At 41.7% G+C, this 15459-nt stretch overlaps 1 protein-coding gene across 5 annotated transcripts; it reads left to right on the top strand.

Moving 5' to 3' along the window:
- The first annotated feature begins 1008 nt into the window (after nt 1-1008).
- On the top strand, nt 1009-14911 carry LOC123997912 (matrilin-2-like). 5 transcript variants are annotated; one of them, XM_046302630.1, is made up of 13 exons: nt 1009-1134; nt 2648-2787; nt 7779-8029; nt 8674-9037; nt 9240-9362; nt 9646-9774; nt 10612-10734; nt 11188-11310; nt 11472-11594; nt 12558-12968; nt 13103-13255; nt 13972-14064; nt 14411-14911. In XM_046302630.1, the coding sequence occupies exons 2-13, from the start codon at nt 2649-2651 to the stop codon at nt 14464-14466; spliced, it is 2088 nt and encodes a 695-aa protein (XP_046158586.1). In that variant the 5' UTR covers nt 1009-1134; nt 2648; the 3' UTR covers nt 14467-14911. The 5 variants fall into 5 exon arrangements, with proteins under 5 accessions (XP_046158586.1, XP_046158589.1, XP_046158590.1 ...); XM_046302633.1 differs by having other exon boundaries at nt 7800-8029; XM_046302632.1 differs by having other exon boundaries at nt 1040-1134; nt 2558-2787.
- Nucleotides 14912-15459: the final 548 nt, after the last annotated feature.

Below are 15459 nucleotides of genomic sequence, written 5' to 3' on the forward strand. Positions count from 1 at the left end.
TCTTAAGTGTCGTGCTGTGTGTTGTATTTACTGTGCATTTCATTGTAATATGTTGTACACTTTATCAGTTCTAGGACAGGGGCTACGGTTCTGTTTTTTAAAAGTGGTTTGAGACAAATCCACCATAGTATTATTGTGTTACATTACATCACTGCTTGTTAGGCCTATGAGATGACAACCACAGGGAAAAGTATCGAACTAAAAGACCTAGTTCTTTCTTCGACTGGCACTAATTCTGTGATCCTTTCCTTACCTCATAAACCTGAATAACGGATATTCTCTAGGAAACTTGGAAACTATTTGGCCATTGACTTTAAGAGCTGTTAGGGCCATAATGTTGTCATTGTAACACAGGTAGTCTTTTTTCAGGATGATTGATGTTAAGAGCACTGAAAGCACTGCTTTAGAACACTTTTCCATAAACTGCTGCCTTACTGTTTCCTTCTGTTCAATGTGGAGAGTTCACCCAGATGTCTTCCAGGTACAGTAACCTTCTTCCACTGTACCTAGGACCACCATTGGAGCAGGACAGTAGTTGGCAAAACCAATACGCGTGTCATTTACTTTGAATAATGTACAGTACAGTTGAGTTGTAGACACACTTATCGCCTTTTCACATTGCTGTTTGTCAGATGTAAGAACAATAGATGGGATATCTGTTTGATTATTGGTCACTATTTCTGATCAAAGAAGATCATGTGGTTACCAAAATGCTTGGTCGGCTCAGTTGAAGATGTCTTGATTGTGATTCACATACTGAAATGATAGTTTAAACTGATAACCTACTGTATGAAAACAGGAAGATTTGATCCATAATTTTTTTTTTCTCCAAATGTCTCCAATAGGAGGCTTCCCTCCCCAGGTTAGAGCCAGACTGAGGTAAGGCAGCTAAGAGTAAATACAGAATCAGTCAGTCCCAGGGGAGAGGGGGCAAGTCTAATGCATAGAGAGCGAGAGAGAGAGCGAGAAAGCGAAAGAACATCTGCATATTCTCTGACTGACTGCACGACCACAAGTCACCAGCTTGACTCACTCAACCAGGTGGATTTCCTTTTCCTGCTTTACTTATTTATTACAACCTTTAATTTAGATTTACTGACCGATCTTTTCACAAAACTTTATTTTGATATTAAGGTAAGGAGACTTTTGATATTTTGATGTTATTTTCAATAGTTAGTGTTGTCACACTGCAGCATGAAACCCCATGACAGATGTCGTGTTTACCACACAGAATCTAAGCTCGAAGATGACAATACATGTTTTAAATAGAAGTAAACATATGGTAAACATGATTCAGATGCCACATTCGACTGTGTTTGATTGAGATTCAACATAAGATGACAAAGTACAATATGGCCATGACACAATTGTTTAAAAAAATACTGTAGTTTGTAATTTTGATGTTTTTGTATATGGTCCATCTTCATTTTCAATTACAGACTGAATGAGTAATAGTAACAACTGTTATATCCATCTCTGGCATGTCCTGGCTCTTGTTTTCACTTGTTTTTCACTTACCTAATGTTTGTGCAGCTGTGGTAGTTGAACAGGATCTTCCATGAGTGTGTGACCCTGCTTGCTTCTGGTCACTGACAGTCATAAACATGTCTGGTACACCTATGCAGCTCAAACCTGTGAACAGACTAAGGAACAACTCAGTGTCATCAGCTTGTCACTCAGGCTCCCGAGTGGCACAGCGGTCTAAGGCACTGCATCTCAGGCTCTAAGGCATCACTACAGATACACTGGTTCGAATCCAGGTTGTATCACAACCGGTTGTGATTGGGAGTCCCATAGGGCGGTGCACAATTGTCCCAGCGTCATCTGGGTTTGGCCAGGTGTAGCCTGTCATTGTAAATAAGAATTTGTTCCTAACTGACTTAGTTAAATGGAACAACGGTATACGTGTTCTAGAATGGGCATGGCTATGTCTCTTAAAGCCATGGAACACAACTACTCTATTTCTGTCAGAATGGCCCGGACAGTCAACAGCTGCCTGAGTGTTGTGTGTAGCAGCAGTATGAAGCGGTCTAAATGGGAGCAATAACAGATGGCTGACAAAGGAACAGTCTGCTGTGTATTATAGACCACTTTAAATCACTGTAACATCTCAACTCAGAGTGGAGTTTTGTTCCATGTATCAATAACTCTATGGGAAGACACTCAGTTACATTTCAGTTCATAAACTGAAGGGAACTGGTGAATGTTTTTATATTAGATTGTGGACCTCCCTCACTGGTAGCTTAGGTCTGGAATGTGTTGTATACATTGTAGCTCTAGGCTGCGTCTTAAATGGCACCGTTTTCCCTATAAAGTGCACTACTTTTGACCATTATAGACAATAGAGGGCCATTTGGGACACAGCGCTAATCGTACTGTACGGCTGTGACATGGCAACCATTCTGGGTTAATGAGGTGAAATCTGAAGCTGTGGTTTCAGGCAGGCAGGAGGTGAAAGTACTTCCTATTTATAATTCCTCTAGAGTCTGACTGACATCCCATCCCCAGTCTCCCTGTCAGTGACTGGCAGTGTTTGTTGATGTGCACTCATCCTCAGGACTGGAGGTTGAGTTGGTTGTCTCTGCAATTGTTATACCAGCTGCTGTCTGTCTGTCCACCCATTTGTCCGTGGGTCCCCTTGGTCAAGGATGAGGACTCTGGCCTTCGGGCTCTTTTGCCTGCTCTGCTGCGATGCAGTCCGAGTGGACCACAGAGACAGGCGCCGTCCCAGACCATCCATCCTGTCCAGAGGACGCAACGACTCGGCCATCCAGTCCAACTCAGTGGGTAAGACCAGCAGAGATTACTGGTACTAAAGGAAATGTGGTGCTGGCTAAATACTGTGGTTTGTGTCACAATCAACACTATCAACAAGGCAGGTCCTACAGGTTCTTGTTTTGTCACACCTGGACTACTGTTCAGTCGTGTGGCCAGATGCCACAAAGAGGGACCTCAGAAAATTACAATTGTCTCAGAACAGGGCAGCACGGCTGGCCCTTAAATGTATTGACTTCATCACTACTTGTTTTTCTAAGAAGTGTTGACAAGCTGAATGTACGAGCTGTCTGTTTAAACTACTAGCAAACAGCTCGGACACCCATGCATACCCCACAAGACATGCCACCAGAGGTCTCTTCACAATCCCCAAGTGCAGAACAGACTATTGGAGGTGCACAGTACTTCATAGAGCCATGACTACATAGGAGTCTATCCACATCAGGTAACTGATGCAAGCTGTAGAATCAGATTTAAAAAACAGATAAAAATACACTGTGAACAGACATGCACAGGCATAGACACACATACACATGATAAGACATGTACTCTACATACATGTACACATGGATGTTGTATTGTAAATATGTGATAGAGGAGTAGTGGCCTGAGGGAACGCACTAAATGTATTGGGTAAAGAGTTATGTAATTTCTTGTAATATTTTTAATTGTATATAACTGCCTTCATGTTGCTGGACCCGAGGAAGAGTATTAAATACAATTACAAATACAATGGAATATAGTGGAATGCATGGAATATAATGGAAAATACAGTACAATATAATGGGACATATAGTACAATATAATGGGACATACAGTACAATATAATGGGACATATAGTAAAATATAATGGGACATACAGTACAAAATAATGGGACATATAGTACAAAATAATGGGACATATAGTGCAATATAATGGGACATACAGTACAATATAATGGGACATACAGTACAATATAATGGGACATATAGTACAATATAATGGAATATACAGTACAAAATAATGGGACATATAGTACAATATAATGGGACATACAGTACAATATAATGGCACATATAGTAAAATATAATGGGACATACAGTACAATATAATGGGACATATAGTACAATATAATGGAATATACAGTACAAAATAATGGGACATATAGTACAATATAATGGGACATACAGTACAATATAATGGCACATATAGTAAAATATAATGGGACATACAGTACAATATAATGGGACATATAGTACAATATAATGGAACATACAGTACAATATAATGGGACATATAGAACAATATAATGGGACATATAGCACAATATAATGGGACATATAGCACAAAATAATGGGACATATAGCATAAAATAATGGGACATATAGTACAATATAATGGGACATATAGCACAAAACAATGGGACATACAGCACAATATAATGGAATATACAGTACAATATAATGGAATATACAGTACAATATAATGGGACATACGATACAATGTAATGGGACATACAGTACAATATAATGAAATATACAGTACAATATAATGGAATATAGAGTACAATATGATGGAATATACAGTACAATATAATGGGATATACAGTACAATATAATGGAATATACAGTACAATATAATGGAATATACAGTACAATATAATGGAATATACAGTACAATATAATGGAATATAGTGTACAATATAATGGAATATAGAGTACAATATGATGGGATATACAGTACAATATAATGGGATATACAGTACAATATAATGGAATATAGTGTACAATATAATGGAATATAGAGTACAATATGATGGGATATACAGTACAATATGATGGGATATAGTGTACAATATAATGGAATATACAGTACAATATGATGGGATATACAGTACAATGTGATGGGATATACAGTACAATATAATGGGATATACAGTACAATATAATGGAATATAGTGTACAATATAATGGAATATAGAGTACAATATGATGGGATATACAGTACAATATGATGGGATATAGTGTACAATATAATGGAATATACAGTACAATATGATGGGATATAGTGTACAATATAATGGGATATACAGTACAATATAATGGGATATAGTGTACAATATAATGGAATATACAGTACAAGATAATGGAATATACAGACCTTATGTGTGTGCATAAGTACAGTATGTATATTCATAATTGGTCTGTATTTCCCCTTACAGTAAAGATCAAGTAAAATCAATGTCTGACCAGGGGAACTGGTCCTCTCTAGAGGGATATATGGAGCATGTAGAGGCTTTTCTTCTTGTCTTTTCCCAGGCTTAGTTTAGTGTTGATTGATTTACAGATGATTACTGGAGACTAGAGAACTCAGAATCTTTCCCCTGCTCTCAGGCTGACTAACTGAGCACACAAAGTAATAATCACTGTCCAAACTCAAAAAGGAAGAATCAACCAGACAGTGTCAGAATTATGTACAACAGTACTTTAAGTAAGACCCCATCTGTACCCAGAAACGTATGGTTTCTTCATACAGAGAGCCCATGTAAATATCAGTTATATACCGTATAGTAAGACTACTTCCAGTCAGATTACTGTATGTTCCTCAGAGAGCCCCTGTAAATACTATATTAGAGTTACAGTAAGCCTATATACAGTACAATACTTCCATTAAGGCTTTCTTTGTGTTCTCCCCCTGTAAATACTATATTAGAGTTACAGTAAGCCTATATACAGTACAATACTTCCATTAAGGCTTTCTTTGTGTTCTCCCCCTGTAAATACTATATTAGAGTTACAGTAAGCCTATATACAGTACAATACTTCCATTAAGGCTTTCTTTGTGTTCTCCCCCTGTAAATACTATATTAGAGTTACAGTAAGCCTATATACAGTACAATACTTCCATTAAGGCTTTCTTTGTGTTCTCCCCCTGTAAATACTATATTAGAGTTACAGTAAGCCTATATACAGTACAATACTTCCATTAAGGCTTTCTTTGTGTTCTCCCCCTGTAAATACTATATTAGAGTTACAGTAAGCCTATATACAGTACAATACTTCCATTAAGGCTTTCTTTGTGTTCTTCCCCTGTAAATACTATATTAGAGTTACAGTAAGCCTATATACAGTACAATACTTCTATTAAGGCTTTCTTTGTGTTCTCCCCCTGTAAATACTATATTAGAGTTACAGTAAGCCTATATACAGTACAATACTTCCATTAAGGCTTTATTTGTGTTCTCCCCCAGAGAGCCTGTGTAATTATCACATATAGTATGCCTGGCCTACTGTACCTCCAGTAATGTCTGTGTCTTTCCCCAGAGAGCCTGTGTAACTATCACAACTAGTATGCCTGGCCTACTATATCTCCAGTAATGTCTGTGTCTTTCCCCAGAGAGCCTGTGTAACTATCACAACTAGTATGCCTGGCCTACTATATCTCCAGTAATGCCTGTGTCTTTCCCCAGAGAGCCTGTGTAACTATCACAACTAGTATGCCTGGCCTACTATATCTCCAGTAATGTCTGTGTCTTTCCCCAGAGAGCCTGTGTAACTATCACAACTAGTATGCCTGGCCTACTATATCTCCAGTAATGTCTGTGTCTTTCCCCAGAGAGCCTGTGTAACTATCACAACTAGTATGCCTGGCCTACTATATCTCCAGTAATGTCTGTGTCTTTCCCCAGAGAGCCTGTGTAACTATCACAACTAGTATGCCTGGCCTACTATATCTCCAGTAATGCCTGTGTCTTTCCCCAGAGAGCCTGTGTAACTATCACAACTAGTATGCCTGGCCTACTATATCTCCAGTAATGTCTGTGTCTTTCCCCAGAGAGCCTGTGTAACTATCACAACTAGTATGCCTGGCCTACTATATCTCCAGTAATGTCTGTGTCTTTCCCCAGAGAGCCTGTGTAACTATCACAACTAGTATGCCTGGCCTACTATATCTCCAGTAATGCCTGTGTCTTTCCCCAGAGAGCCTGTGTAACTATCACAACTAGTATGCCTGGCCTACTGTACCTCCAGTAATGTCTGTGTCTTTCCCCAGAGAGCCTGTGTAACTATCACAACTAGTATGCCTGGCCTACTATATCTCCAGTAATGTCTGTGTCTTTCCCCAGAGAGCCTGTGTAACTATCACAACTAGTATGCCTGGCCTACTATATCTCCAGTAATGCCTGTGTCTTTCCCCAGAGAGCCTGTGTAACTATCACAATTAGTATGCCTGGCCTACTATATCTCCAGTAATGCCTGTGTCTTTCCCCAGAGAGCCTGTGTAACTATCACAACTAGTATGCCTGGCCTACTATATCTCCAGTAATGCCTGTGTCTTTCCCCAGAGAGCCTGTGTAACTATCACAACTAGTATGCCTGGCCTACTATATCTCCAGTAATGCCTGTGTCTTTCCCCAGAGAGCCTGTGTAACTATCACAACTAGTATGCCTGGCCTACTATATCTCCAGTAATGCCTGTGTCTTTCCCCAGAGAGCCTGTGTAACTATCACAACTAGTATGCCTGGCCTACTATATCTCCAGTAATGCCTGTGTCTTTCCCCAGAGAGCCTGTGTAACTATCACAACTAGTATGCCTGGCCTACTATATCTCCAGTAATGCCTGTGTCTTTCCCCAGAGAGCCTGTGTAACTATCACAACTAGTATGCCTGGCCTACTATATCTCCAGTAATGCCTGTGTCTTTCCCCAGAGAGCCTGTGTCTTTCCCCAGAGAGCCTGTGTAACTATCACAACTAGTATGCCTGGCCTACTATATCTCCAGTAATGCCTGTGTCTTTCCCCAGAGAGCCTGTGTAACTATCACAACTAGTATGCCTGGCCTACTATATCTCCAGTAATGCCTGTGTCTTTCCCCAGAGAGCCTGTGTAACTATCACAACTAGTATGCCTGGCCTACTATATCTCCAGTAATGCCTGTGTCTTTCCCCAGAGAGCCTGTGTAACTATCACAACTAGTATGCCTGGCCTACTATATCTCCAGTAATGTCTGTGTCTTTCCCCAGAGAGCCTGTGTCTTTCCCCAGAGAGCCTGTGTCTTTCCCCAGAGAGCCTGTGTAAAGGGAAGCCCCTGGATTTTGTGTTCATCATCGATAGCTCCCGCAGCGTGCGTCCCAGCGACTACGAGAAGGTCAAGATCTTCATCACCAACATCCTGGCCTTCCTGGACGTGGGGCCGGAGGCGACGCGCGTCGGGCTGCTGCAGTACGGCAGCGTGGTGCAGAACGAGTTCTCCCTCAACACCTACAGCAGCAAGGTACACTCTTAGAAAACAAGGTGCTATCTGGAACCCTTTCTCCACAAACTACTCTTAGAAGAAAAGGGTTCCAAAAGGGTTCTACGGCTGTCCCTTTTTGGTTCCAGGTAAAACCCTTTTTGGCTCCAAGTAGAACCATTTTGGGTTCCATATAAAACCGTTTCCACAGAGGGTTCTACATGGAACCCAAAATGGTTCTACATTGAGACAAAAATAGTTTTTTACTAACCAAAAAGGGTTCTCCTATGGGGACAGCTGAAGAACCCTTCTGAAACCATTCCCCCCCCCCTAAGAATATAGTTTGGGTAACAAGTTCTGTCTCGACACCAACAGCAACAAGGTAGCCTAGAGAACAGGTTCTCTCTCTCGATGCACTTAGCTGAATAGCCGTTGTGCCCTTGAGCAAAGTACTTCTACCCACAGGGATGTTGCAATGTGGCTGAACTTCCTTCCTCCCAAATGTGTGCCGTGTGGTGAGACTGGGAGCAGAAGAAACAGATGGACTATTCAGTACTGTTCTATTCTTTTTACAATATGTTTATTTGGTTTTCCAAGTACAGTTGCTCAGAAACATTCTGTAACAAGAACTAACCCCCAAAAACTAATCCACCCACAGTAACAAACACAGAACTGTTGTATTCAAGGCAGATGTGGAGCGGGCGGTGAAGGCCATGGACCACCTGGCCACCGGCACCATGACCGGCCTGGCTATCCAGTACACCATGGAGACAGCCTTCACCGAGCCAGAGGGCGCCCGACCCGCCGACATGCACATCCCCCGCATCGCCATGATCATAACGGACGGGCGCCCCCAAGACACAGTGGAGGAGGTGGCAGCACAGGCCCGGCAGGCGGGCATCCAGATATTCGCCATCGGAGTGGGCAGGGTGGATATGAACACGCTGCGGGTCATCGGGAGTGAGCCCCACTCGGAGCATGTGTACCTGGTGGCCAACTTCAGCCAGATAGAGACCCTCACCTCCGTCTTCCAGTCCAATCTGTGTGGAGGTGTTTTCTCTCTGTTCATCTCTCAACACACTCATGTGCTTTATTCATTATATTGATGGAGATTCTAAGGATGTATTGTGTGTGTGTGTGTGTGTGTGTGTGTGTGTGTGTGTGTGTGTGTGTGTGTGTGTGTGTGTGTGTGTGTGTGTGTGTGTGTGTGTGTGTGTGTGTGTGTGTGTGTGTGTGTGTGTGTGTGTATTAGGTACAGATCTGTGCTCTGTGATGGACCATCAGTGTGATCACCTCTGTGTGAGCACCCCAGCCTCCTACATGTGCCGGTGTAGAAAGGGTTACACCCTTAACTCTGATGGCAAGACCTGCCATGGTGAGTGAGCAACTTAGTCGACTGTGCTCAACTCTATTATAACAGGCTTGACCACATCATTTGACTAAGAACATGGACAATATGTTGCTTTTGGACAGACAAATTCACTAGAGGGGAACAAGGAAAAAAGTCAGTGGTGTAAATCAGAATCAGTGGGGCCTAGCTGGCTGGGTTAGGGTTTGCCTGTGGGACGGTGCAGTGCCAGGGCTGGTGAGATAGCAGGAGCAGCAGCAGAGGCATAGGGTAAGGGTTATGTTATGTTGTGGTCCTCCTGGTTCTGTAGTGGAAGACCCGTGTGATGTGGAGGACCATGGCTGTGCCCACATCTGTGCCAAGGTGCCAGGGGTACTTGGCTACGAGTGTCGCTGCCGGCTTGGGTATGAACTCAACGAGGACAAGAGGACGTGCCGAAGTGAGATTCTTAGTTTTTCCTCTTTCGTTTGTTCATTCATTTATTTATTTTTTGTGACTAAAGTTAGCATAGAAAAAACTATTAATTTACTCTGAAAAAAAGTAATTTATCTGCTTGTGAAGGTTAACCTGAATTCCAGATTTCCATCTGTCCTTTCATTGCTCAAATCTGATGGTCTATTATACTGGGTTACATTTCAGTCCATGGACTGGCTCAGTGATGCAACTATGCTTGACTATTGTAGTGTTCACAATCAGTTCTTTAAGCAGTTGAAGGGATGAATGTCCCAAATCAGTCCAACTCTAATACAGTATTTGGTCTATCTTGTTGCCAGACGGAGGTCCAAGTCCACCCACATTTGGACGTGCCCCTAGTTCTCTAGTTCTCTCTTCAGACTTCAGAGTAGCATAGGGGAGATCTCCAAGAGGAAGTGTGCTTTTTGAATCATCTCACTGGCTGCTGAAATATGGGGGAGTGTGTCCAGGGTGTTAGAATACAAAGAGATCATAACACAGCCAGGGTTCCATCTGTGGAAAGGTTTCTACATGGAACCCAAAAGGGGTTCTTCAAAGGGTTCTCCTATGGGGACAGCCGAACAACCCTTTCTGGTTCTAGATAGCACCTTTTTTTCTAAGAGTGTATGTTCCGATGCAAATTGCACAATAAACATTTTAGTTAACTTCAGAAAGCACCCTGTGGGTTCATCAAAATGGTAAGTGCTTAAAAAGAAAATTCCAAATTAAAGGCACCTATTCCCTCCTTTATCTCTTGTTAACATCCTGACAATAATGTATGAATTCAAGCCAATCTATGTGTGTCTAAACCTTTCCCCCCCAGGAATAGATTACTGTGACCTGGGGAATCATGGCTGTCAGCATGACTGTGTCAGCTCTCCTGATTCCTACGTCTGTAGATGCACGAGGGGCTATGTTCTCAACCGCGATGGCAAGACCTGCAGCAGTAAGTTCATCACCCTGGCTATATTTACATTACATTACATTTAAGTCATTTAGCAGACGCTCTTATCCAGTCGCTCTTATATGAACTGTGTAACTGTGCTATTAACAACACTGTACTCAACCTCCCCCTCCTGAGATGGCAGTGCCAGTACACCTCTAAAAATGGTTTAAAATATATTAAATCTAACAAATAAAGCAATCGTAAACTGTTCATTCAAAATATCAGTCACTGGAGGACTCAGCAACAGAGTGCTGTGCTCACTGCGTGGGCAGTGTTGAGGAAAACATTTGTAATGCATTTATTTGTTGAATGTAGTGAATATGTTAGTCACTGTTATATTTCTATATAACAGTGTAAAGTGTTAATTCCCTGAAAGAATATTAGCATGCGTTGTCCCTTTCTCTCTCCTGCCTTGTTTCTATCTCTGTACCCGATGTAACTAACACCTCACAGAGATTGACCACTGTGCTCTTGGCGATCACGGGTGTGAACATGAGTGTGTGAACACTGAAGATGTATTTTTCTGTAAATGCCATGAAGGCTACATACTCAGACCTGATAATAAAGCCTGCAAAAGTAAGTCTCACCTGCTTCACACTAGAATAGTGTATGCTCTCAGTCTCACCTAATACACAGAAATATAACTTGTATTCCATTTTTGACTTAGATTTCAACATACTAGCAGGTCTTGCTTATTGACCTCAACAACTGGGTCTGATCACTTTTACTTACTGCAGGGATTGATCCATGTTCCCTTGGTAACCATGGGTGTGAGCATGACTGTGTGGACACTGAAGATTCATTTGTGTGTCGATGTCGAGAAGGTTACAAACTCAGACCTGATAACAGAACCTGCCAGAGTAAGTCAATGGCCTGCTTCCATGTCTTCCTATCAGCTGTGTGGTAACAGATCTTTTGGACATTGCACAGTAATAAGAGGATCTTCTCTATGCATAATGCTGTTTTGGCCCAATGGATTCACATCCCTTTGAATTGGTATGTTAGAATGAATGTTACGCATTAATGCTTATGTGACTGAGGGAAGTTGGACTGCCTTCAAATATACACTTAATTGCCTCTTTTGTAATGGGTCTGACTGTGACAGAGAGTTTTTCCATCCTGGTATTTATATGTTACATAATTTGGATGAGTGTGATTATGAGGTCATGGTTAATCCTGATGCTCCCTCTAGTCCAGGGTGTTATATTCCATACCGTTTGACAGTGACAGGGACATGTCGTGAAGGAAGAAAGAGTAGTTCTCGATAGGTAGATAGATGGATATTCATGCACATTATTACCCAATGTTGCATTGAAATGACTGTGGAACCATGAAGCCTGGAGTAGAGAACACACATTTCCATTATTAATGAGAATTATCCTTATACTATTTCAATATGACCTGAACCAGGGGCGCAACTTTCACTGGGGAATGGGGGGACATGTCCCCCCCACATTCTGAAATTGCATTTTTGTTCCCACCCCCAGTTTTGTCATTGGAATGTGATACAAAACGAGGCAACTGTGTGCTTTAGGACCATGCGGACGCCTCCGAGCGGTCGGGTAGGCTGTTGGGAGTGATTATCGGAATGGATTTAAAAAATGTAAAATAAAAATATGTCCCCGCCACTTCTAAAACCAAAGTTGCGCCCCTGACCTGTACACAGTTCTTCATAATGTTGGGCCATTATTGTAGAATGAGCCAGTTATTAGCGACCTCATTTAAGTAATGTAGGCTAGTACTTTCTGCTGCTGTCTTGCCATGGTATAGTTGATTTGGGGAGTCGTGACTTGACTCAACACTATTTGTCTCTACTATGGCAGAAGCAGTGTGTGGAGATGGAGTGATGGATCTGGTATTTGTAATTGACGGCTCTAAGAGCCTGGGACCGGCCAACTTTGAGCTGGTCAAGCGGTTTGTGAACGACATCGTGGACTCTCTGGACGTGTCCGGCACGGGCACCCATGTGGGGCTGCTGCAGTTCTCCAGTAAGGTCCGCACAGAGTTCATCCTGGGTCAGTATACCTCAGGCCGGGACATCAACAGGGCCGTATTGCGGATGCAGTACATGGGCAAAGGATCCATGACGGGTGCTGCCCTGCGTCACATGTTTGAGTACAGCTTCTCTGCCAAGGAGGGGGCCAGGCCCGACATACCACGGGTCAGCATCGTGTTCACCGACGGACGATCCCAGGATGATGTGTCGAAATGGGCCACTAAGGCAAAGGATGCTGGTACGGTTTCATAACGTTGTGTTTGCTTAACTTGATCTGATTGCAGAGCCATTTAAAGAGCCTTTAATAGAGTACCATCTTCTCTTAAAGGAGTCATTCATCCACTTCCTTCTGACCTGCTTCACTGTCCCCAGGTATCACGATATATGCACTTGGTGTTGGTAAAGCAATCGAAGAGGAGCTCAGGGAAATTGCTTCCGAGCCAGATGATAAGCATTTGTACTATGTTGAAGATTTTAGCAACATGGGAGAAATTACAGACAAATTGAAGTCACGGATATGTAAAGGTACCCAATGCATAAAACACACTCTAAAATAACTTTCTTATTAAAGATCCATCACAGCTACACATTATTCATTATTTCTCACACTTTCCTGCACAGTGCACAAATCCTCTCATCTCGAATACATTTTGAATTCTATAAATACAAATACTGAATCAAAAATGCCCCAAAACCCATCTAGTCTTAAAACTAATCAGATTGTTTATGAAGGTGGTGCTTAGACTTCCATATCATGATTTATACTTAAGCAATAAGGTCTGGGGGGGGTGTGGTACATGGCTAATATACCACGGCTAAGGGCTGTTCTTATGCACGGCGCAATGCAGAGTGCCTGTGTACAGCCCTAGGCCGTGGTATATTGACAAAAAACCATAAACCCCCGAGGTGCCTTATTGCTATTATCACACGGCTGTCAGCCAATCAGTATTCAGGGCTCGTACCACCCAGTTTATAATGTGTGTTAGATCGATTTTCTCTCATGCACTGCGTTTCAGGAAATATTTATTGAGGAGCGGGTAAGGACTTTATGTTCAGAGGGAAAATGCTGTACATCTCTGCCACCTGCAGGTGTTCTTATGAAGTACAACAGAAACCATACCATTGGAGGCCTATCATTGTACAGTATATTGTGAGGCTCTGGGAATGAATAATTGTATTGCACTTGATCTGTGTCAGTCTATTCCTAAAAGACAATCCATGCTGTGTCTGTCTGTGAACAGAGAAACCCTCCCCTCAAGATATGTGTAAGTGTGAGAACATGATGCTCTTCCAGAGGCAGGTCAACGAACAGCTTAGGAGACTGACCCAGAATAATATCCTTTACAGCCCTGTGGTGGTGTACATACTTTAGATAAGGTCTTTAATATTGCCATAACATTGAATGCTTTCCAAATGGTACCCTTTTACCTGTATAGTGTGCTACTTTTGACTAGAGGCCTATCAGCCCTGGTCAAACGTAGTTCACTATAAAGGAAATAGGCTAGAGTCCTATCAGCCCTGGTCAAACATAGTTCACTATAAAGGAAATAGGCTAGAGGCCTATCAGCCCTGGTCAAACGTAGTTCACTATAAAGGAAATAGGCTGCCATTTAGGATGCACAGAGTATCTTTAAAAATGTGTTTAGTTTAAAATCAATAACTTCCTTAATGTGTAAATACTTGAGGTTGTGTCAAAAAGGATGGAGACCCTTGAGAATCAGCTTGGACACAAATGAAAAAAGAAAAATCAGCTTGGACCCAAATGAAGGACAAAGACATTGTTTTCATCTGTTTGTCCTCAACTGGCCTGCGGTGCAAGAGCATTACTCAACTTCAAGGGATAACTTTAAGCTATTTCAACAAGCTACTGAAATATAATATGGAATATTTTCTACAGTAACTGCTATTTATATTCTGAACAAAACTATGCATTTATGCATGTGGCTGTGGACTGGAGTAAGTAAAGCCAAAAATACTGTATATCTTTGCTACATTCAAGTATCAAAATGTGTTTATTTTTAAAAGTAAAATGTTATTTGGCAGATAACTGCAATTTATAGATACAAATATAACTCATATAAGATACAGTACATTTTATAATGACAAATCAAAGTAAAATTACTTGTATTTCAAGCTAAATACTTTCTATTGATGTTGTGAATAAAATCCCTGTTGATCTTGCTTGTATTGTACTTTGTGGAACACCAAAATGTGTCACAAAGATCGAAAGATCAAATCATCGGTTAGATTAGGATTGAACCCAACAAGGTTGGGTGGTCTTACTGCTGCAATTTCCAACCACACCCCCAAGACTGAGCCGAACAATAGCACACACACAGAGATAGTGAGATTAACAAGAGGATTCTCTATCCAGCCCACTACAGTTGGGAGTTATCATTCTCCAGTTAAGAGACTAGGTCATACAGACCTATCTATAAATTCATCAAGGGACCTCAATACCACACAACTCTCTACCAACTACAGTAGATGCCCCACTACTTTATCCGTCTCTAACTATTTGCAGGCCAGAGGAAGAATTCTCCATTTGTCCTGCTGTTCCAATAAATGTACAATGCCGATGGTGTGTTCTTTTTCAACCAGGGTAGGAGATTCATGTGAATTCTGAATAATCTAACAATGAAACGTTCTGTGTTTGTCCTGCTGCATAGATCTAGGCTTGAGTCAGTTGCTCCTTTTCCCCTCCCTGATAGATCAAGCTTCACTATGGT

Source organism: Oncorhynchus gorbuscha, linkage group LG15 (genome assembly GCF_021184085.1).
Source record: "Oncorhynchus gorbuscha isolate QuinsamMale2020 ecotype Even-year linkage group LG15, OgorEven_v1.0, whole genome shotgun sequence".
Taxonomy (NCBI): Eukaryota; Metazoa; Chordata; class Actinopteri; order Salmoniformes; family Salmonidae; genus Oncorhynchus; species Oncorhynchus gorbuscha.

Excerpts from the sequence above, each read along its gene's own strand:
- LOC123997912 (XM_046302630.1), top strand. The coding sequence starts at position 2,649 with ATGAGGACTCTGGCCTTCGGGCTCTTTTGCCTGCTCTGCTGCGATGCA. Across the intron at positions 9,363-9,645 it reads TGATGGCAAGACCTGCCATG|TGGAAGACCCGTGTGATGTG; the intron begins GTGAGTGAGCAA and ends CTGGTTCTGTAG. Across the intron at positions 9,775-10,611 it reads GGACAAGAGGACGTGCCGAA|GAATAGATTACTGTGACCTG; the intron begins GTGAGATTCTTA and ends TTTCCCCCCCAG.